This window comes from Emys orbicularis, chromosome 7 (genome assembly GCF_028017835.1).
Source record: "Emys orbicularis isolate rEmyOrb1 chromosome 7, rEmyOrb1.hap1, whole genome shotgun sequence".
Classification (NCBI taxonomy): domain Eukaryota; kingdom Metazoa; phylum Chordata; order Testudines; family Emydidae; genus Emys; species Emys orbicularis.
The window spans coordinates 66,201,690-66,223,467 of NC_088689.1; the positions used below are offsets into that span (position 1 = coordinate 66,201,690).

The window sequence follows — 21,778 nt, forward strand, 5'->3', positions numbered from 1 at the left end:
AAGTTCAAGGGGATGGAATTGGAGCTGGAATTCCAAACCAAAACTCTCAACCTTTCCAGGCTCCAGCCACTCTAGCCCCAATGCATAAAATGTCACCTGGGACAAGGGATGATTTGTCTTATCAAACAGTGAAAACTGAGGCTCCCCCCACTTCTAACAGAGCTTGAGTATTCCTCAGGCTTCACCTCAATAAGGCTATTGCACATAATTCACCATTGACATCAATCCAATGGTAGAAGAAGTTGTAGGGTAGGCAGGACTCAGGCAGGCATTTACCATCATGACCTCCTACAGATTTAAAGAAACAGTGCACATATCCTCACAGCACCCAGGCATTTTTCCTGAAAGAGATGTCAATAGTCCTATGAAATTCTCAGAGATTACTTAGGCCTGGTCTACACTGGGGGGGGGGGAGGGAGGGGTCGATCTAAGTTACGCAACTTCAGCTACGTGAATAACGTACTTAGACCTACTCACCGCGGTGTCTTCACGGGGTAGTGTAGACATACCTTAGTTGTAGTCTAAAGATCTAATGCAACAATGTGGCAGCCCACAGAGGGGCCGTATTATCATTTTTATCACAATCCAAAACAGAGAGCGACAGAAAACTTGGAGCAGAGCAGCAAAGCAAGCAAATCTCTGGGTTTTAAACTTAAAATGGCAGCATATACCTCTCCTGACCCCACAAGCCAAACCTCCCACTGAAGTCTGCCTTCCTAAATACCACTTAAAGTTTGTCTGTAAGGCCAGTTTGGGTGAAGGGCATGAACTAGAGACTATAGCTGTGAGCAAACCTATGAAAAGCACCTCTCCATTTTTCTTCATTTGAAATACCAGCATCTGAGCTGGGCAGGGCAGTTGTTGTTCATGGTCACACTTTTAATGCAGACTGAAGTGCTTCACAGAGAAAATGTTTGAGATCCCTGAATCACTAACAGTTTCTATCTTGCAGTTTTGTGCTGCTGCCCATGACTACAGTATCTGATCACCATCCATGTAAAGTAGACTTCAAGGAGTGTCTGGTTCCTCTCCTTTTTCAGGTAATGGAAAGCTCCACTGGGGTAGGATTTGAAGTTATGACTGTTGTTCTGGTTATGGTGGGAAAGGTTTATTAAAGAGGAAGCAATTGCAGCATTTCCTAAAGGTGAGCAGACTGGATTCATCTCCTCTCCTCCAGACGTTCGTTCCTCAGCCAGATCCCCTGGAGCAAGAATGCATTTTCACCTGGTTCTCACATGCTTCAACCTGGGCATTGTCCCGGAGGGGTGCAACTGTCCTGGTGGTTGGTGGAAAGAAAGGCAGTGTGTAACACAGCTGATCCATCCCTGGCTTTGAAGACTGTGACCAAGGCATTAAACTTGGGAGTAGAAGCTGACTGGGAGCCTGTGGAGTGTCTGTGGCATGGGTTTCATTACAGAAGAAATGGCAGATGCATTTTGGACCAGCTAGAGCCTTTGGATTGTTTCACATTCATAATCACCGTATCTGAAGTTGTACCAGAGCCTAAGTGTTTCACTTTGCTGCTCAGGTTGATGGGAATGGAGGGAGCTCAGCCAGCTCCTAGAAGCAGGGCTCTGTTGGGATGCACGTGCAGTCATTACAGTTTCTGTTCCAGGCCGCCATCCTGCAGCCATTCTCCTGTACTTGCTCTGCCAAAAATCCAACCGTCTTCAATGGGCTGAAGGGGGACTGATTGCAGGATTTGGCCCATGCTGCTTCCTTCACTCCTCTGCCAAGAGCTAAGTTCAGGCCCTCAGGGCTCTGTTTCTCTCATGCTCCAGCTGATGACCTCATGAACACCTAGCACAGGGGAGGAACACAGCTCCCTGCACAGCTTTAAATGTTTGTGTTTCCTTGCAAATGCCAATGGCATCATTGACACCTAAGGGCCTGACCTCCGGTCTTGGCAGGTAAAAGCCTTTCGGGTCACTTTACCCTGGGGTTCCTGCTCTTGATGAATATTTATTTAATGATAGCTAGATGGCTGTAATTAAAGTTACTGTAAAGCACGGTCTAAAATGCACTAGTAATAAATTCTTAATAGCTGATGCTATAACAAGCAGTTACAAAAAATACATCGTAATGTGCAGACTGTTAACACAATGTCTGGGCCTGTTTAATGCAGGTCTTTAAATAGTTACAATGCACGCTATTAAAGTGGCACATAAAATTCGTAACTAGTAAATAAAGGGCCCAATTCAGCAACAAAATATTTCCAGGCAGCAGGGGTGCAGAAGCCATGGAAAATTGATTTCTGTGTGTTCACTGTCTGCCATGCTCCCCATAGCTATATGTTGCGGTCCATATTGGGCCCAAAATACCTACTCATACAATAAAGGGAAATTTTCCTCCCACAGTTGAGTAACAGATTAGACTCCTGATTCTGCAAACCCTTGCTCATGAGTCAGCTTTGCACAAGTCAGTGGGAATGCTCACAAGAGTAAGGGCCCAGTCCTGCAAATCCTGTTAACCTCACCATAGCCATATAAATTATCTTAATTCAATGTCTTAGCAAAGAGGGTCTGGTGTCCTTTTCTAACCCAACTCACTCAGGACACAAGCCCAAGCAGAGCCACTTCAGTATCTTGCTTTTCTTGGTCAGCTACTTTCTGTACTTTACAGAAGCTACAGCTCCTTTTGTTCTGGTCTTTCACATCCTCTTTCAGCTACATTCAGACAGGTGCTGTCAAGGCTGTATCCCCACTTTGAACTTTAGGGTACAACTGTGGGGGCCTGCATGAAGACTTCTAAGCTTAACTACCAGCTTAGATCTGGTCCGCTGCCACCATTCCCAAAACTAATTCCCTTCCCTGGGAAGCCTTGAGAAACCTTTCACCAATTCCCTGGTGAATACAGATCCAAACCCCTTGGATTTTAAGACAAGGAGAAATTAACCATCCCCCTCCTTTCTCCCACCAACTCCTGGTGAATACAAATCCAACCCCCTTGGATCTAAAACAAGGAAAAATCAATCAGGTTCTTAAAAAGAAGGCTTTTAATTAAAGAAAAAGGTAAAAATCATCTCTGTAAAATCAGTATGGAAAATAACTTTACAGGGTAATCAAACTTAAAGAGCTCAGAGGACTCCCCTCTAGTCTTAGGTTCAAAGTACAGCAAACAAAGATAAACACTCTAGTAAAAGGTACATTTACAAGTTGAGAAAACAAAGTAAAACTAAGACGCCTTGCCTGGCTATTTACTTACAAGTTTGAAATAGGAGAGACTTGTTTAGAAAGATGTGGAGAACCTGGATTGATGTCTGGTCCCTCTCAGTCCCAAGAGCGAACAACCCCTTAAACAAAGAGCACAAACAAAAGCCTTTCCCCCCCCCCCCCCCCAAGATTTGAAAGTATCTTGTCCCCTTATTGGTCCTTTGGGTCAGGTGTCAGCCAGGTTACCCGAGCTTCTTAACCCTTTACAGGTAAAAGGATTTTGGAGTCTCTGGCCAGGAGGGATTTTTTAGTACTGTACACAGGAGAGCTGTTACCCTTCCCTTTATAGTTATGACAGATGCCCTCAGGTTACTTACTGGGGAATGGCAGAGCTGGCTTCGGATCAGGCCTTAAATCTTCCTCTTCCAGCATGGAAGTGGTGAGATCTTCCCACTCAGCACACATACACACCCATTCTCAGGGCTCTGACACCCATCCTCTTCTGGACAGGAATTCCATAGCCAGACTCCCTGCTGATACTGGGGAGGGGTGTGTGTGTATGGAGTGTAACCAAACCTTCACAGTTTGGAGACATCATTGCAATCCAACCTACATTACCTGACGAAGCCATGTTTTAACAGCCATTTTGTAACCCTGCCAGTAGACTGGGTGCTCACCATGGCAACCAAGAAGGAAGGGGCGCTATAGTTGTGTAACCCTTCTGCCAGGTGGAGCTGGCAGCAACCAGGGCCGGGTTCAATATCTAGGGGTTCCTTTTCAACAATACCACACAGAACCAGCTCGAGCCCCCACCCAGTAACCTGGGACAATTACACACGACCCCTGGGCACCTCTGAGAGGCAATACTTCCCCACTCGCAAGCACAGAGTCTGAGTGTAGAAAAGAAACTTTTAATGAAAGGAGGGAAGTCACCCAACATTAATTAGGGGAAATGCCAGAAGCAGGATTCATAATCATAAAACTGTGAGCAGGACACTCACCCCAGAGTGCATGGGGCAGTGCCTTCCACCTCATGTTCTTGAGTTCTACAACCAAAAGTTCCTTTTCTGTGTCCCTCTCTGCTCCCTCACCATACCCCACTCACAGTGGTTGTCCTTGGTCAGTGAGGACCCAGGATTCAGAGGTGTATCTGTGTGAGTTCACCTCCCACCTGGGGATGAAGGCACCTTGCTTGCGCTTCCTCGCTGCCTGGCCGCCCCACCAGCCGCTCATTCTGCTCGCTGCCCTGCCTGCCACTCATTCGCCAGCTGTCAGTCACCTTCTGTTGCAACCTCTGCACATCAGTCTCTTAGTAATTTTCAGTTCTTTGCAGGCTGGGCAGAAACACGACCCCATTTCAAGTGATTTCAGCTCTCATTTGAGCACTTTAACATAACAAAGAGGCTCCTAATGAAGCCTATTTAGCGCTTTCTTTGAACAGTGGGAAGGAACAGGTTAAACCAGACCAGGGACCCTTAGAGAGAGTCCACACCTCCTGGCTGGGACACCTGTCCCCCCCCCCCCTTAGTTTCACAGGGGTCTGGCATTCAAGCCCCTGGCTTAACCAAGTCCTTTCAGCTGAGGATGACCCCCTCATTTGTGACAGGTTAAGCACAGTTCTGCTCCCCTTTATTCATATAATAATGACAACAACATTGGTAACAGCATTTCACTACCCCTGCATTCAGTACTCAAGTGATTTGTAACCCAACACCAGCCAAAGTTGATTATTTTGAACCACACTACTCTATCTGATGGATATCTAAGCAGAGTAGGTGTGTTCATGTAAATACAGTTTGCTCCTGAAGTCTCTCCCACTCCCAGCTAGCTGTCAGGGGAGAATTCATTCAGACCCTGCTTACAGTTGGAAAAATGGTCTCCCAAGCCAAGAGGAAGAGGGGGAACTCCCATGTACTTTTAGCAGGGGAGCAAGGGCTGTGTTCCCCTGAACTTTAACCCCTGACCGTGACCTTCAATGCAGTGTAGGTAACTTCTTTGGTGAGCCCATTTTCCACTTTAAAGAACGGCGACATCAGCAGCTGTAACCAGACTTTGCAATTAACCACAATATTACTGCACAATAGAGAGAATCCTCTCCATGCTCTCCCCTTAAGTGACCACACGCATACACATAATACTCATCAACAGAGATACAGCAAGTAGCTGATGTCACAAGAACATCTGATACGCTATAGAGCAATATAGACCCATCTGGAGGGACCATGTGCTGTTTTACTTCCTGCAGCATTCAAGATCAGCAGGTATGATCCCAGCTGACCAGCCCACAGAATCACTGAGAGAGGAAAAGAGAGAGATCAGGGAGACATATCTGAGGCATGGTTTACAGAAGGGCTGTCTCTCCACAATTCCAGCTGAAGTCCATGGGAGCTGGGGCAGGCTCAGCACCTCTGAAAATCAGGCCAGATAGTGATGCCCTTATTGATGTTTGGGTTGTACACCTTACTCCATGAATACTTCCACTGCATTCAGTGGGACTTACACTGAGTAGACCTTATTCCATGTGGAGTAAGGGCATCCCAATCTAGCCCTATACTGGGAGAGGCCACTTGCTACCAGCATAGTATCCAAGGAGAAGACAGGCAGATGTTTCATTCTCATCCGTGCAGCTCTATGTTGTGTGAAGAGTGATCTAGCTCACATTCCTCCAGACATTGACACCACATTGTATAGAGAAGAGCAGGCCACTGAAATGGATTCTGCAAAGTCAGACTAGGGCATGTGGTCATCACCTTACACAAAATGCACAGCTGGTGCTAAACTTGTCCCTACTAAATTTGGAAATGCTATTCGGATTACATCCTCCAGCTGCTGAAGAGATTTTCTTACAGACAGTTGGCTGCTCAAATACCTTGTGCATCCCTGGAAACAGCCAATGTCTCAGCTTTCAAACCCAGCCAGTCCTACCTCAATCATCACTGTAGTTGATTCATACTATTTCCCACAGCACTCCCAGCGATCGATAAATTATGGCTCCAGTGAGACTATCGGGTTAAACAGCAAGAAGGAAGAATGATGACTATAATATTTGCCATTTGTGTAGAGATGTAACAGATAAAGTACAAAACCTTTCCTCAAACATATGTTATCATGGAGTAATCTTTCCAATGGATAGGTTTTCTGCAAAGCATTTGTGACTTTCTAAAGCACAACTGTTAGCAGTGGTGTTGTGGCGGTGTTGGTCCCAGGATATGAGAGAGACAAGGTGGGTGAGGTAATACCTTTTACGGACCAATTTCTGTTGGTGAGAGAGACAAGCTTTCAAGGTACCCAGAGCTCTTCTTCAGGTCTGAGAAAGATAGCTTTTTTTTTTTTTTTTTTTTTTGCTTGGGGCGCAAAAAACCTGGAGCCGGCCCTGATGACTGCAGAGGTATTGGCTACCTACTTCACCTTGAATGGTCTCTTGCAACATATGCTAATTACTTATGCTAAACAATCTGTTCCACCTTGTATTTAGCTGTGACACTAAGTACCTTTCCAAGACCTAAAGAAGAGCTTTGCATAAACTCTAAAGCTTGTCTCCTGGTCCAATAAAAGCTATTACCTCACCCACCTTGTCTCTCTAAAGATACAACTGGCACAGACCTGACATGCCCTACCTTGGCCAAACCCAGAGCTTCAGTCTGGTCTTTTACAATCATCTGTCAAACATAATACAATTGAAGTGCATTCAGGTTGACTTTTTAACTAAAATGATAGGGTTACAACATGTCCCAGCCAGTCAAAAACAAATCATGAGTAATGTCTCTGCAGGGTGAACATTAAAGGCGTGTTTATTCAGTTGGGGAAAAGATGGTATTCTACAAATGCACAGACTGATAATTACTGATGGGATTAAAACACTTAATAGCTTATTGAAGCAAGGATAATGATGTCATGAAATTTTCCTAAAATTCTCCTCTATCACACCAGAAAAAAAAAAGTATAGTGAAGTGATGAGATGACGCTGTGCTAGGGCACTGGCTTCATAACCATGCAAAGAACACAATACCACCTACTGAAGTGCCAACACTATTTTGTGCAGCACTGTGTCATCTGCTAATATGGTGCGGCAGTTTGGTTCAGTACTGACTCAAAAGGAACAGTGTCACTTAGTCACTAGTCACCCTGCCCTATTATTTCCTTCCTTCCTATTTAGCCAAGTATGTCTACAGATAAATTGGGAGGAAAGTAATATGGAGTTTCAAAGGACTGGGATTTATGTTAGAGGACCTTACCTCAAAGGTCCTCTCCATATTGTGGCATGAAACTGTGCTAGTTACACCACCATGCTTCGGGGCACCCCTGAGGGTATGTCTACACTAAAAAATTATGTCGACTCAAGTTATGTCAGCATACAGCCGCCGCAGTAATTAAATCACTTTTGCCTTGTGTCGGCAGTGCCCATCCTCACCAGGAGCACTTGTAGTAACTGGACTATCATTGAATCATTGAGAGGTCATCTAGTCCAGTCCCCTGCACTCATGGCAGGACTAAGTATTATCTAGAAGACCATCCCTGACAGGTGTTTGTCTAACGTGCTCTTAAAAATGATGGAGATTCCACAACCTCCCTAGGCAATTTATTCCAGTGCTTAATCACCCTGACAGTTAGGAAGTTTTTCCTAATATCCAACCTAAACCTCCTTTGCTGCAATTTAAGCCCAGTGTGGGGCATTGTGGAACAGCTTCTGAAAACCAGTAACAGTCATTGGAAGCAACACAGTGTCTACTCTGACACTGTGTCAACCTAACCACATCAACATGGACTCTACGCCTCTCCTGGAGTGGAGTTATTAAGTTGGTGTAGCAAGACAGTTACGTCGGCAAGAGCAAAATTTTAGTGTGGACACTTACATAGTTAGGTCGACATAAGCTGCCTTGCGTCAACCTAATTCAGTAGTGTAGAGCAGGCCGGAATTAATGAAAATGGCATTCTTTGTTGCTTGTCTGGGTGGGAAGAGAGAAAAGGCCTTCCCACCCACCCAAATGGTGATGAAGAGAGAGACTCTACCTCAGCATTCCCATGAGGAGAGTAAAGGACAACATATGAAAGGACTTCAAGGCTGCATGAGACAAATCAACTGTCTTCCTATGCATATTACTTTTGTTACCCAGTCTTCCTCCTCCCCTTCATCCAGGCTCCCTTGTTTGTCTGTAAGCAATTTGGGGGCAGGGATTGTTGTTTACTACATATTTGTACAGTATCTAGCACAATGGGCCCCTGAACTGGTTGGCCTTTAGGCACTACCATAATACCAATGCTAAATAACATCAATAATTCTCCAGGAGTTGTTGGGCTAGGTGCTGGAATCACTGATGACACTCTGGCCTGTGTTCTGCAGGGGGTCAGACTAGATGATCATAATGTTTCTTTCTAGCCTTCAGATCTATTAAAGGCTTGCCTGATTGCAATTCTCCAGTTAACATATATTATATATATATTTAATTAAATTACATTACACAGTTCAGCTAAAATTACTAGCTCTAGTATAAAGTGACTCAAAATTAATTTAAATATAGTGCTAAAATTTCTCTTACATGGTTGAATAATTACTGTGATACAGTTTCAATAGGGCAAAGACCAGAAATGTCTCATATGCATATCATTAAGAGCATCCCAACTGGATGGGCATTTTAAGACAATATACATGTAAAGTAAGCCATAAAACCAAGCCCACTACAGAAATAGAGTAAAAAGATTTAAATAAGCAATGTAAGATAAGTTAAACAAGCTAGTCATTAAATATATATTTATAAATATTTTACAATAGCTTTGGATAACCACATTATTTATATTCCATGTGTGCTTGATGTTTTTAATGTACAGCCTCATTTTAAGCAACATGCCTAGCTTATTTCAGCTAGACAAAATAACTTTATGCATTTCATCACTTTTTTTAAAGTGTGCATTTAAATAAATTGATACAAAATTAATTTGCATGTGTGTGAAAAAGTGGTAGACAAAGCTAGAGCTAAAATAGTTTGGAGTGAATAGTTTATTCAGTATATTTTTCTTTTTCTGTTTGTAAATTTTCTGTTGGAAGCTACTTATTTTCTTGAATGGGTTCATTATTTAAATGATTTCTACAAGGAATTTTCTATCTATAGATCATTTGTGATCAACTTGCTACGAGTATTCTGTTTTTGACATTTGAGCAATGATAGCTAGCTTTGATTGGACACAGAAGTCACATGACACGATTCTATTCCCTAGCTGGATAAATGTGAGTCTTAGAATCAGGCTGTAGTGGGAATATTTGTGTGTGAGAATTCAAGGTTTGATTTCCATGAATTTACTGTAATGCTTACTTTTTCAGTGAACATCCCTGCTTGTAAACTCGTTTGCTGGAATACAAAATGGGTGAGACTACAGCTGGAGCTTACTTGAGGATTACTTACTTTGGAGGGATTCGCCCATTTTAGTTTCAGTCTCCAAAACTTTCAGTATATCTTCTCTTTATCCATAGGGCACGTACAGCACAAGCTTCCCTGTACTACCTCGTCAACATGCCTCTGCTCTCCTGGAACGACCACCTCTAGGGATACATCTACATCAGCGCTAATCCCAAAATTTGCCTACCACTGATGCAGCTCCATCAGTCATAGCATTGGTGGAACTGCTAGGGAATGTAGGAGTGCAGGTGTTTTCACCATCAGGTCACACTCTGAACACAGTTTGACAACAGGGTGATAAATAAAAGCTCATGCATGCTCTGTTTTAGTGCTTACACCACTGGCAACTCTGGGAAGTACACCACTGGTTGACCAACAGTGCAGAAAAGCTAGTGTAGACGAGGCCCTGGGGCAGAAAAGTCTCCATGGCCCATTCAATCCTTGGTCTCTCTGCTGAGGCATTCAGTAAATTCTAACTGTGTTTGTGATATAGGTGCCTCTGCACTGTTATCCAAGAAAATACTCTCTCTATTTGTATTTTGATAAACTGCCCTCTCCTAATATAATTTAACAGTCCAATTCCTGGAGGGGCAGTATGATAAATTTTAAGCCACCCTGTTTCCCAGATCTCATTCAGCAACACAATCTACACACAGCTACCCGGAATGCTCACAAGACAGCCTATAATTCATTACTACTGTATGGCTCAGAGAGGCAAGGTTGATAGGTTTCTTTGGCTCTCAAAGACTCAGCAATATTAATTAAAGTCAACCGAGAATTTTATGCAGTAGAGAAAGAAAGCGGAGGGGATGACAGGAAGCAGTAAATAAACAGAGGCCAAAACAGCTGAAGGAAGCTTATAAGGTCATCAGCTACACTAGAGTGGTCACCAGCCACGCTGCAAGGGATGGGATATGTCAAAGGAAGGGAAGGTTAGCTGCAGCTATTATGAGATGGGAGGGACTGAGGGAGCTGCTATTTTTTAATGGAATGACAGATGGTTTGGTGGTTAAGACACAGAAAATCTGCTGCAGATTTCCTTTGACACATCAGGCAAGTCATGTAGGTGTTTGAGATCACCAGCTGGAGTTAGGGCATGAATTGACACAATTAGGTTCATTATGCACTGGAGGTGGAAGTACCTCTGAAGTAGCTGATACTGGGACTCATCAATGTCAAACTGAGGATATCAGAATAGGTGGAGCATGTCTGTTCTTATATGCAAATTCCTGTGTTCCTTCTCTTTCCTAAAGTAAGCAGAGATGGGCAATTTTGTAAAGGCTCCATATCTATGGTCAGTTTTGTTTTCTATCTGCAATTCCAACATTTATTTCAAGACTAGAAGTGTAGAGAGGAGAGAGAAAAGGAATGAAGGAGGAAAGTAAGTGAAATAAAATTAATGCTCTCCAAAACGCTAACATCTACATGTCTGTGAAGTTGTTCATTAGTCAGAATTGTTCTGTCCTACTCATACAATTCCTTCCTACTATGGCAGTTTGTCGTCAGGACATTGAGTATAACCACTGGAACTGAACTGTTCAGTGCTATCACAATACGGCCCTTACAGCTTATATTATTATTATTATTACTACTACTATTTATATTGCAATAATAGCTAGGAGCCCTTGTCATGGATCAGGACACAAAACACAGAACAAATAGATAGTAAGCTCTTTGGGGCAGGGATCTTGTAAGTTGTTATTGTAATTGTAGGTGAGTTTTTGAATGGGAGGGAGAATGAAACTATATAAACAGGGGGGGTGTCTTCTCGATTCTGTATTTCAGAATGGCTTTCAATTCGTTATGCAAAGACGACTTGCTGCGCCCCAGGATACGAAGCGCTTTGAGCCTGACCCCCAGAAGCCAGAGCAGTTACCAAACGCCACCTCTGACAGAGCTTCAACGCCTGCTGTGGACACATAAACCTTCCACTGGCCACGTGAATGAAGTCTGGCCAAACCTCTACGTGGGAGACTTGTAAGTGAGATTCTCCTAAAGAACCTGACCTCAAAATGAGACAAGAACTAGGAGATAAATGGGGGCTCTGTCAAATGAAATCACTTGAGAATGGAAGGTTTGGGAATCATCAGCTAATGGGGGCCCAATCCTTGGGTCTGGTTGAACTATGCCTAGGGCAGGGGAGGAGAAGGCAGCTTTACACCATCTTTACGCCTCCTCTAATCCTAAGGCGTAAAGTGAGCATGGACCACATCTCCTCTGTGGTCATACAGAAGCACTGCATCAGTACAGCAGCTAAGCATGCTACCAGTGCTTAAATAATAACAATACTTTTTTAAAGTTTGCTTTGAAAAAAATTGTTTTTTCCAATGAAAACCTGAAAGAAACACGATGGAAATGAAAAATTCACAAGAGCCAGTTTGTGCTGAAAAAAAAATATTGATGGGGGGAAATTGAGCCACGCCAGTTTGCTAGTATTTCGAAGCACCTAGCGTCTGTAACCGACAGCAGCACAATTCCATTATAGTTTGGCCCAGAGGTTTGTGGGGCAGTGGGCAGAGAAATCCTTGCACAACCCCCTGCATACCTAAGGTGTTCCTTCTTTCAGATATACAGCTCGGGACAAAGAGCAGCTGCGCCGAATGGGTATCACCCACATTGTGAATGCTGCTGCTGGCAGATTTCACATTGACACTGGAGCTAAATTCTACAGAGACCTGCCTGTAGATTATTATGGAATAGAAGCTGATGATGATCCAAATTTTGATCTCAGCATTTACTTCTATCAAGCTGCCAGATATATAAGAGCAGCGCTGAATTCTCCAAGAGGTAACAACACTGGCTATGCACGTTACGTGGCTTCAGCATAAAAACAAGCAGAGCAAGTCATCAGCTAGCATTCAGCACAAGCAGATTCCAAGTAGAAATGGGTGGGAATTGAAATACCTGGTCACACAGCCACTACCCATAATCCCACAGCTAGTCTGGTAAGCCAGTTAGCCCATTAGCCATAAAGGGAAGGTGAGTAGTTTTTCACTCAAACCTTAGCCCTGCCAAGAGAAGGAGACACAAAGCCTTGCTACAACTGAAATCTACTTCTATATCTCCCACTATGCTCAGAACTCAGCTGGAGCAGCCAGGCTGTGTGCTGGAGGAAAGTAAGCTGCACACAGTTACCGCCAGACCACAACACAGGAAGAAGGGCATCTTTAAGAGCCATCTTCACAGGTCTCACAATTACAGTAACATCTCTGCCAATTCATGTGACAATTCAGTGCTCACCAGCACTCATAATTGCTCCCAGCACCTATAGAGTGGTCTGTCACTGGGGTATAGTATATAGCATGCAGAGCCATTAAACTAGCATATCTTTAAACCACAATCACACACCCCTGTGCGAGTGCACTTTCTGCAGGTTACAGATCACAGCTTCTTTACATCTGGCCATTGGAAAAAAGAGAGGCACATTTAAAAGATGTGGCGCTATGGGTGGGAATAAACATCTCCAGCCCTTATGCACCAGAAAGAAAAACTCAAACCTCTCATGAGGAAAAAGAGAGAGAAGACTTGCTTTCAAACCCGCAGTCTATTTCAATGCCAGGAAGCCAGTGGTCTGAAATATTATACGGCACAGAAGAATTAAGGGCCAGATTTTTCAAACACATGAGGTCTGCAGTTGTACACTCAGTGTTCAAAGTAGTTAGCATGACGGCAAATGAGGGGGAAAGGTGTTGCCACTTCTTGAGCTGTGTCGGCCCCTTTGGGCCCCCTAGGAGAGAGCAGGTTGCATCTGCTTTCTGCCAGGACAATCTTTGTGAGTGGGCTCTCTCTGTGGTCAGGAGGCATAGACCCTGTGGTGAATCCAGATAGTTAAGTGCAAATCTTTATTGGGAGGGTTTTCCATAGCACCACAAAGTTAAGTGATTACAGACTTGCACAAATGGTAATTATGCACCTAAGGGCCTGTTCTGTTTCAACAGTTGCAAGTTTTTACAGCAACATTGATCCTAAACACTAATTACTAAGGTAGGATGTATCTGACACAAAGGTCCATAGCTACTACACTCTAGGGTTAGTCCTAAGCGGCAAAATTTGGACCTGGATTGTGAACAACCAGAAGTTCAGAGGCTATTTGGAAGACTTGATCTGGCCCATCATAAAGATTTACTTGGGCTTTGAAAAACTGAGGTCTATGTTTGGCATTCAAAACCACCACCATAGTTCAGGGAGTTTGGATCTGGACCCCCTTCTACTACAGTGTGTGCTATTTACGAATTAAGTCAGCCCTCTGAAGAAAGGTAGAATCCGTTGTAAATCCATTGTAAATTCTAGCGTAGAGAATGTACAAAGGAATAAAACATGAGAACCAAGTTGACTTAGTGGCTCCCTTTCCCCCGGATGATGTTAGTACAACTTTGCCCACAAAGCCTTTCTGGGTACATTCCAGAATACTGAAAGTGGAACGGTTAAGAAAATAGACTATATTGCTGCCCCATGGAACTACAGTTTGGGTATAAGGTAATCACAGCTGAACTAATCGTAGCTAGAATTGATATTTAGTCCTACTGTTACGGCTATAGATATTACTTTACTGAACTCCCCGAGTCCACATGCCAGCAAGAGTGCTGGGAATGGAGAGAAGACCAAATTAAAAAAAAACAAAAAACAAAAAAAAAACCAATCCAGCTGCTGCTGACAGTCATCATTTTAAGTTTTTTTTAAAAGGGGTGACAGAGTTTGATACGTATACGAACAAGATGTTCTGGAAGCACAATTCCCTGAGCTACAGTAACTCAGCAGCTCAATATCCAGGGCCTGCACAGGAAAAAAAAAGGAGGGATGGGTGTGTTATCCAAATAGCCGCATTTATTTAAAAGTAGTGATACACAGCAACATAGATGTACCAGGTAACACGAGGGCCATTCATTTGAAAGTCAGGATATACCATGGTATTTTTGTTTGATCGAGAAACTGTTTGGTAGAACTGCCACTTAATTATGACTAGTTAGTTCCACACAGCTTTTTAGAAGGTATTTTTATTAACTTGTTCATCCAGGAGGATACTGAGTCACATTTAAGTATATATGACGCACACACACATACTGTTTTTTTTAAGCTGTGAATCAAATATTTTATCTTTAGAATTACACTTGAGTCCAGATTCTGTTCTGTTACACCACTGTAAATCCAGAGTAATGCCACTGAAATCAGAGTTACTCCAGATTTATGCTAGTGTTACTGAGCAGGAGACATTCCCAGCGGGATAGGGTTGGTTTTGTTTGATTTCAGTGGGAGCTCTATTGTATCCTTAAAGGGGAACTGTTGTCTTAGTTATTGGACACCCTTGACCTCCTTTCCACCAACACTATTCTGGAGTATTGGTAAGTAAAGGAGCACCCATCACCCTCAATGTGCAACCTCTTAAGTCTGGACTGTCATAGAGAGCAGGTGTCCAGAAGCTGCTGCTGTAGCTAGGCCATGAGCGCACTATTTAATGAGGTGCCACCATTCCAGCTTCTTTGGCTTGTGCCCTGCTTGAAAACCAGCCACTCCATACCTGCATGGCCCTATGGCACACAGTCAGTACAACCATTGGTTTCAATTGACAATGTAACTACCACAGTAGTTTGAGAATCCCCATTCATGGGTCAGCAAGTGAGATGAATCTCCTCCAAGCAAGCTAATCCATGCAGCCAGAAATGTTTCCGGCCGATCCTTTACTGAACTTGTTTGCTTCAGATAGGAGAAGGCGCTAGGGGAGAGAACAACACCATGAATATCAATTTTGCTCCTTTGCATGGGAATGCGTACAATTTGCATTTTTTCAGACTATAACTAAATGTGAATGCAAATCTGCAGTTTTTGATAAAGTCTGCAGAAGGAGAAAAATAATCTGTGGACACAGATCAGAGAAGTCCATGGAAAATTATTAGACTAACTACATGTGGAGAGAAAGGTTTGCAAATACAGGATTTTCTTTTTATTGATCTGTGCACATATTTTAAACAAGCAGATGAAAACCATCAATTAACTCATTGAAATTATGGGTGTTCAGAAAAGACCATTCTTCTAACATTGTGCTGGTGCAAATGCAAAAGTTGGTCTCCCCTTAAGGGAGGCAGAGCGGCCCAGCGACTTAACAAGGATTTTCCTCCTTGAATCTGCGGCAGGCTCATTAGGCATGTCACTTAACCTCCCACTTTCCCCACCTGATCACAATTCTTGGCCACATCTGTGAGCACTTTCAAACCCTCAGATAAAAGGTACTATATAGGATAAGGGCTTGTCTACACAGCGCAGCAAAGTGCGCTAGAGGGGGGTGATTTCTAAAGCGCATCAATGTGTTGCATACTAACTGTCCTGTGTACACCCTGCTGGCATGAACCAAAAGTTCCCTTGGGTGCATTAATATAGAAATCACATCCCTCTAGTGAGCATTGCTGTGCCGTGTAGATTAGCCCTGCATTGGAAGTAGGCCTTTGCTATTGTTCAGCTGATAGTAAAGACACAATTGGTTCTGCCCATGGCTTTATGGTAGTGGGTAAAATAAAACAAGTGATGAGAAAAACAAGGGTAAGCTAGAAGATTCACAGATGCACAGAATAGGCCAGATCCTCAGCTGTTGTACATTGGTGTTATTCCACTGAAGTCAATGGGGCAAGGCCCATTTACACTGGCTGAAGAGCTGGTTCACAGTTTTAACCCAAATTAACTCAGTCCTATGAGGAAGCAAAGGCTAGTTCAAGGCATTTAGCTCAGTTAATGGTGGGTAACAAAAAGGACAATCAGATCTTATGTGCTGTAATGTCTAATTTGTTAAACAACATTCAATTTTCCAACTAGAATTTGGCCAACAAAGTTGAATTTGCAAAATTCATCCCTGGTGGAAACTCTGTGAAGTCAGCGGAGTTACATCAGGGATGAATCTGAGATAATAGCCATATTCCGTTGTTAGAAAGAAAGTGTTATTGTTCTATGTAAATCCCAGCCAGATGACAGATCTTCATCCATCCATGGCATGTCTGGCTTTCTGCTGACTCTACTCTGGGAATGAGGACCTGGAGCATGGATACCAGACGCCAAGGTGTCTTTGCTAGCTGCTTCCCTGCTAGAGGCCTAGGTAATATTCTGCCATCAAGAGTGCTCAGGTCTGCCATCCAGAACATACCCATTTCAGGATCGATTCAGTAAAACAAGTGCAATACATCACAGTGAGTTCAGATTGCACTTGCCCCTTTTATATCAACTGCTATCAGACAAGGATCACAGCCTGTAAGAAGAGCTAAATAGCAACATGGCTTTTTTTTCCCTACTCAAGTTTAACATTCATTTGTTTGCTGCAAAACAATCACATAGTAAATTAAAATCTTCTTTCATTAGAGCAATTTCACACTAATGAAATCATTTCACGTGAATGATTTATCTGCATCAAACAGTCACTTTATTGTCAGCACGCAGAATTCATCCGAATCTCTGTGCAACAAAGGACAACAGCCAGGAATAAAGACTGAAAATATAAAGGAGGTAAATTATCTTAATCTACATGCCATGGTGATAAGTGCTTTAGAAAGCTAGGCAGATTAGCTCTAAAGCCAATCATAGGCTGGTCTAGTGTCTTGGTGGGAGACCTTCAGAAACTAATAGCTGATATGAAAAGGAGTCATTTAAAGTGAAGATCTAGTCAGAGAAGCAAATATGAAAAGGCAGCACCTTCTCACTGCCTCCATCTTCTCTTTGTATTGGAGACATATCTACTCACTCACTGATAAAATCAAAGGTCTGCTGCTCCCAGTCCTGCAGAGGAGAGGCAGGAATGGGCGAGGGAGCTCTGGCTTTATCCTGCATCCCTAACAAAAAAGGGTCAGGTAAGTTCCAATGGTGGAATCTTTGGGGGGTGCATAAGGAAGAAAAAACACAGCTTGGTCTCCAGATCCCAGATTAAATGGGGAGACTGACAGGGGTACTGGAACAATTTGTATAGTGGGGGTGCTGAGAGCCATTGAACCAAACTGTAAACCTTGTATATAATGGAAACCACTTCAAGCCAGGGGGTGCGGAAACATCCCTAGTTCCAGCACCTATGGAGACTGGGCATACTTGAGATGGAAGAGTCATTGAGTGAGAATAAATATGAAACCCAACATTTAAAAAAAAACCATAGTCGCTGTGCTGATTGCAGTCTCACACTCCAAGGGCTTGTCTGTACAGCAAGCTAGTGTGTGGCAAGCGAGGGGGTGAATCTACAACTGCTGCAAGCTAATTCGCCATGTGGACCCTGCTATCATGCACAAAAAGTTCCATACAGGAAATTTTAGTCAAAGTCAAAGCACATTATGGCACTTTCAGTGCATGGTGGCAGGATCCACACAACGCAGCAAGTTAGTGCGCTGTAGATTTACACACCTGGCTTGCCGCTCACTAATTTGCCATGTACACAAGCCCAAAGCCAACAAATGGAGTTCTGACTGACAAGTCTGACCTGAACCAAGTACTCAGAACAGTCTTCTATTTTAACCATGCTGAATTCCAGGGACAGTTTGGATTCAGATCCAATCTAGTCTATGGATCTAGTGCTGGGTCAGACCCATATCAGTAGGACCTTCTTTTCTGGATGTAGCTCAAACCCTGGACATTTTTAATATTATTATTTCTAGAGCTTCATAAATATGTACAGCGTTTTTCAGACACATAAAAGAAAGTGTCCCTGGCTTCTTCCAAGAACATCCTTTCTTCCAAGATTTCCACTATTTAGGGCTGGGGTATTTAAGAACTTCTGGAGTCTCCCAGTGCCACTAATTGATGTTTGACCTTGTGCAAGCAACTTAGGCTTGGATTTTAAAGAAACCAGTGGGAGATAGGCACCTGATTCTATTTAATTTTAACAGGAGTTGTGTGCTTAACTCCTTTAGTCTCCTTTGAAAATCCCAGTCCAAACTTATCTGGGTCTCAACTGTCTCCTCTGTAAAACGAGGAGAGCAATGCAAAACCTATCTACTTACCAGGGGTATTGTGAGGATTAACGGTTGCATAAAACTTTGAAAATGAAGCACTCTGAAGTGCAAGGAATTATCTTTTAAAGGCCATTTCCCTTACTCACAGCACATATTGGCCTATTTTGCAAATACTCCCATTGACTTCAATGGAACTACTCATGGTGTAAAATACAATTCAACATGAGAAAGGGGATCCTTATTTGTCTCACAATAATTTCTGAAATCTGTATATGAAAAGGAAAAATGATAACACAAGCAGCAGCTGATTTTTTTTAATTGCAAGATCAATAATAAGAGATTTTAAAAAATGTTTTAAAGCCTGGTCAATATCTGCTCTCAACAGAGGGGAGTTTGTACTACTTCCTTGTAGTCTATATTTGTCCTTTGCTTTCTATTGAAGACATGTCTATATTTAGGGGCAGGGCTCAGGTTTCTTATGCCAGGATAGTGAAAGGTGACTGTCTCATCAGATACAGGCCATTGTGGAATTAAACCTTCTCTGACCCTGCTGACAAGAACAGGTTTTAAACCACATGCTCGCTCATTCTCTGAGCATGTGACTATAAGGTCATCATTAGTCAAAATTGCAACTGTTGCTATAAACTCCTTAAATAAAAGCAGTGTCACAAAAGCAATGAAATATGAGATGAAAACCAATGCAGAGTACAAGGTATTAACAGCCAGGGAGACAGGCACAGCAAACAAGTTTATTTGGCTGGACAGATAGATTTCATCCACACAGGGGTATCTTTGGCCTGCTCTACACTAGAAAATTAAGTTGACTTAAATAGGTCACTTGGATACGTGACAAATCCACACCTGAGCGTTGTAATTAAGCCAACCTAACCCTCAGCGTAGACAGTGCCAGGTCGACCTACCTAGTACCTCTCTGGGAGGTGGATTACCTACGCCAACGGGAAAACGCCTCCCGTCGGCACAGGTAGCGTCTACTCTGAAGCACTTCAGTGGCGCAGCTGTCGCATTTCAAGTGTAGACAAGTCCTTTTTTCCTGATCCCTGATAATAGAGAAGCTAACATGCTGTTAGAATGAACAAACCAAGGACAAACCCTGACAAGCTGTAGGCTCTACAATGTCCACATCATCAAACACCCCTGCATTTTAAAGGCTTACAATAACCACAATGGTTGTATTCTGCCTCCAAGGGACAACAAAATGGGATATTTTCTGCCCCATTGGGATCAGTTGTTCTCACTTTCTTCTGGACATAAGTTGTAACGTATTCTAATAGTATCTAGCTGAGCTGGATGAATAGCATTTGGTAAGCAGGAAATTTGATGGATTAGTGGCCTTTGAAAAATGAGTTGGTCTCAGACCCGCTTCTATAAAACTCACATTCCCTATTTGGGCTGGATCCTGAATGCTGAGTGGTACTCCCACTAGTTTGAATGGAGGAGAAGAGAACTCAAGTACAGAACAGCTGTGGAAAGTGAACTACCCAATCGTACCTAGAGAGGGTCTCTCCAGGGCAGGATGGTGACACACTGCAGGATTTGCTATACTGCTCTTCCCATAGTTTGCACATTACTGAAATCACTGGCATACTCAAGATAGTCAATTATACATTTTTAAAGTTACCTGCTAGTAAAGAACAAACTGGATGTCACAGGGATAGCAGCAATTGCTAAGACCTTGTTGTAAAAGGAAAAAGCAAAGTGAATCATATTCAAATGAGTGCAGACAGCCTATTCAAATGTTAGGCTACTTTCCTCAAAGAAAAATGCCAATTAGGACTTAATTTTCACTCTCAGCTTGAAGAGATGTCAGCACCTCTGAAAAGTCTTCCCCTTTGTGTTGCAGGCAGATAAATAGAGCAGGTAGAACAATGGGGACATTTTGCAAAAGTTTGTTCACTTTTTTGTTGGAAATTTTGAAATTCAGAGTTTTTCAGCCAGCTCTACTAGATAATGCTGCACCTTTCTATACCCGCTTTCATGGAAAGGCTCTCTGCCCACATTTTACAGGCAGACCTGTGAGCCAAAGAGCTTTGCAGAAGGATAAGTATCATTCCCACTGCTGTGGATGAGGGAACCCAAACACAGAGGGACGAAGGGATGGATTGGTACCTTGCAGTTCGTCATGAGAGCAGGGACCAAATGGTAACTCAGGCACAGATCAGTCCCTACTCCCTCGTTTCATGATAGAAGTAAGCTGTTCCAGCCCTTCTTCTGGCATGCGTCCCTTCCCCCTTCATGTTAGCTTAGCTCCACTGGCTGGTTCATTGGGGGAGGATCCACCATCACTCTGTACCCACTTGCACAGGAGGGTGAGTAGGGTCTGACAATGTGGGGTCAGGCACAGGTCCTTACACCTCCTTACTCCCCTATCTGCATGTGCATCTGGAGCGATGAATGAATTGCCAAAATAAACCACTGGCACAAAATAGAACCTCGGAGGACATGTCTACACTGCACCTGGGACCACAGACTTGCACTTGCAGGGCTCGTGCTAGCCTGCTAAAAATAACCATGTTGTGGCTCAGGTTGAAACTCAGGCTCTGAAGCCTTGGCGGCTGGGGGTGACATTCAGAGCCCAAGCCTCAATGTCAAAGTGCCATCTACTCAGGTATTTTGAGTGCACTAGCATGAGTCTGGGAACCCGGGCTGGAAGGTTTGCTCTCAGATTCAATGTAGACATACCCTGAGTTTGTCTGTCCTCAACCATCAGACTACATTCCCTCACAGATGATGTACCATGCCTGGTCTGATTATGAAAGTCTAGATGCTCCTGTCTGCAGCAGTAGCCCGGCCAAGCTCAGGCTGGATGAACTCCATCAGCAGATACGGTATAAAATAGTGACACCTGCTCTCTCTCTTTTATTTTCAGGCAGAGTATTAGTTCACTGTGCAATGGGGATCAGCCGATCAGCAACGCTTGTACTTGCTTTCTTAATGATCTGTGAAAACAAGACCCTTGTTGATGCAATTCAGGCTGTGTGTAAACATCGAGGGGTCTGTCCCAACTCTGGCTTCCTCAAGCAGCTTCAGGAACTAGACATGCGATTAGCGAGGGAGAAAGGAAGAGGAATAGATCCCCTCAGACTTTAGATGGGGGGGACATCTTCTGATTATAGACCAAGAGATACAGGTTGCCTCCAGGAAGATTGTACCTCTGGCAAGATAGATGAACCCGGACTATGCTGTAGTTGCCTAGAGAAATCCATATGGAGCGAGCAGGGAGAGTTTGAAATTTCACCTCCTGCAGAAATACAAGCCAGATCCTCAGCTGGTGCCTGTCAATGTCGTTCCACTGGACTTATGCCAA

General features: G+C 43.4%; 1 protein-coding gene across 2 annotated transcripts; it reads left to right on the top strand.

Annotated features, from left to right (window-relative positions):
- Window positions 1-1,212: 1,212 nt before the first annotated feature.
- LOC135881388 (dual specificity protein phosphatase 13B-like) lies at window positions 1,213-21,561 on the top strand. 2 transcript variants are annotated; one of them, XM_065408038.1, is made up of 4 exons: window positions 1,213-1,298; window positions 11,330-11,521; window positions 12,111-12,331; window positions 21,341-21,561. In XM_065408038.1, exons 1-4 carry the CDS (start codon window positions 1,213-1,215, stop codon window positions 21,559-21,561), a joined length of 720 nt encoding a protein of 239 aa, XP_065264110.1. The 2 variants fall into 2 exon arrangements, with proteins under 2 accessions (XP_065264110.1, XP_065264109.1); XM_065408037.1 differs by lacking the exon at window positions 1,213-1,298 and adding an exon at window positions 10,807-10,925.
- The last annotated feature ends 217 nt before the right edge of the window (window positions 21,562-21,778 follow it).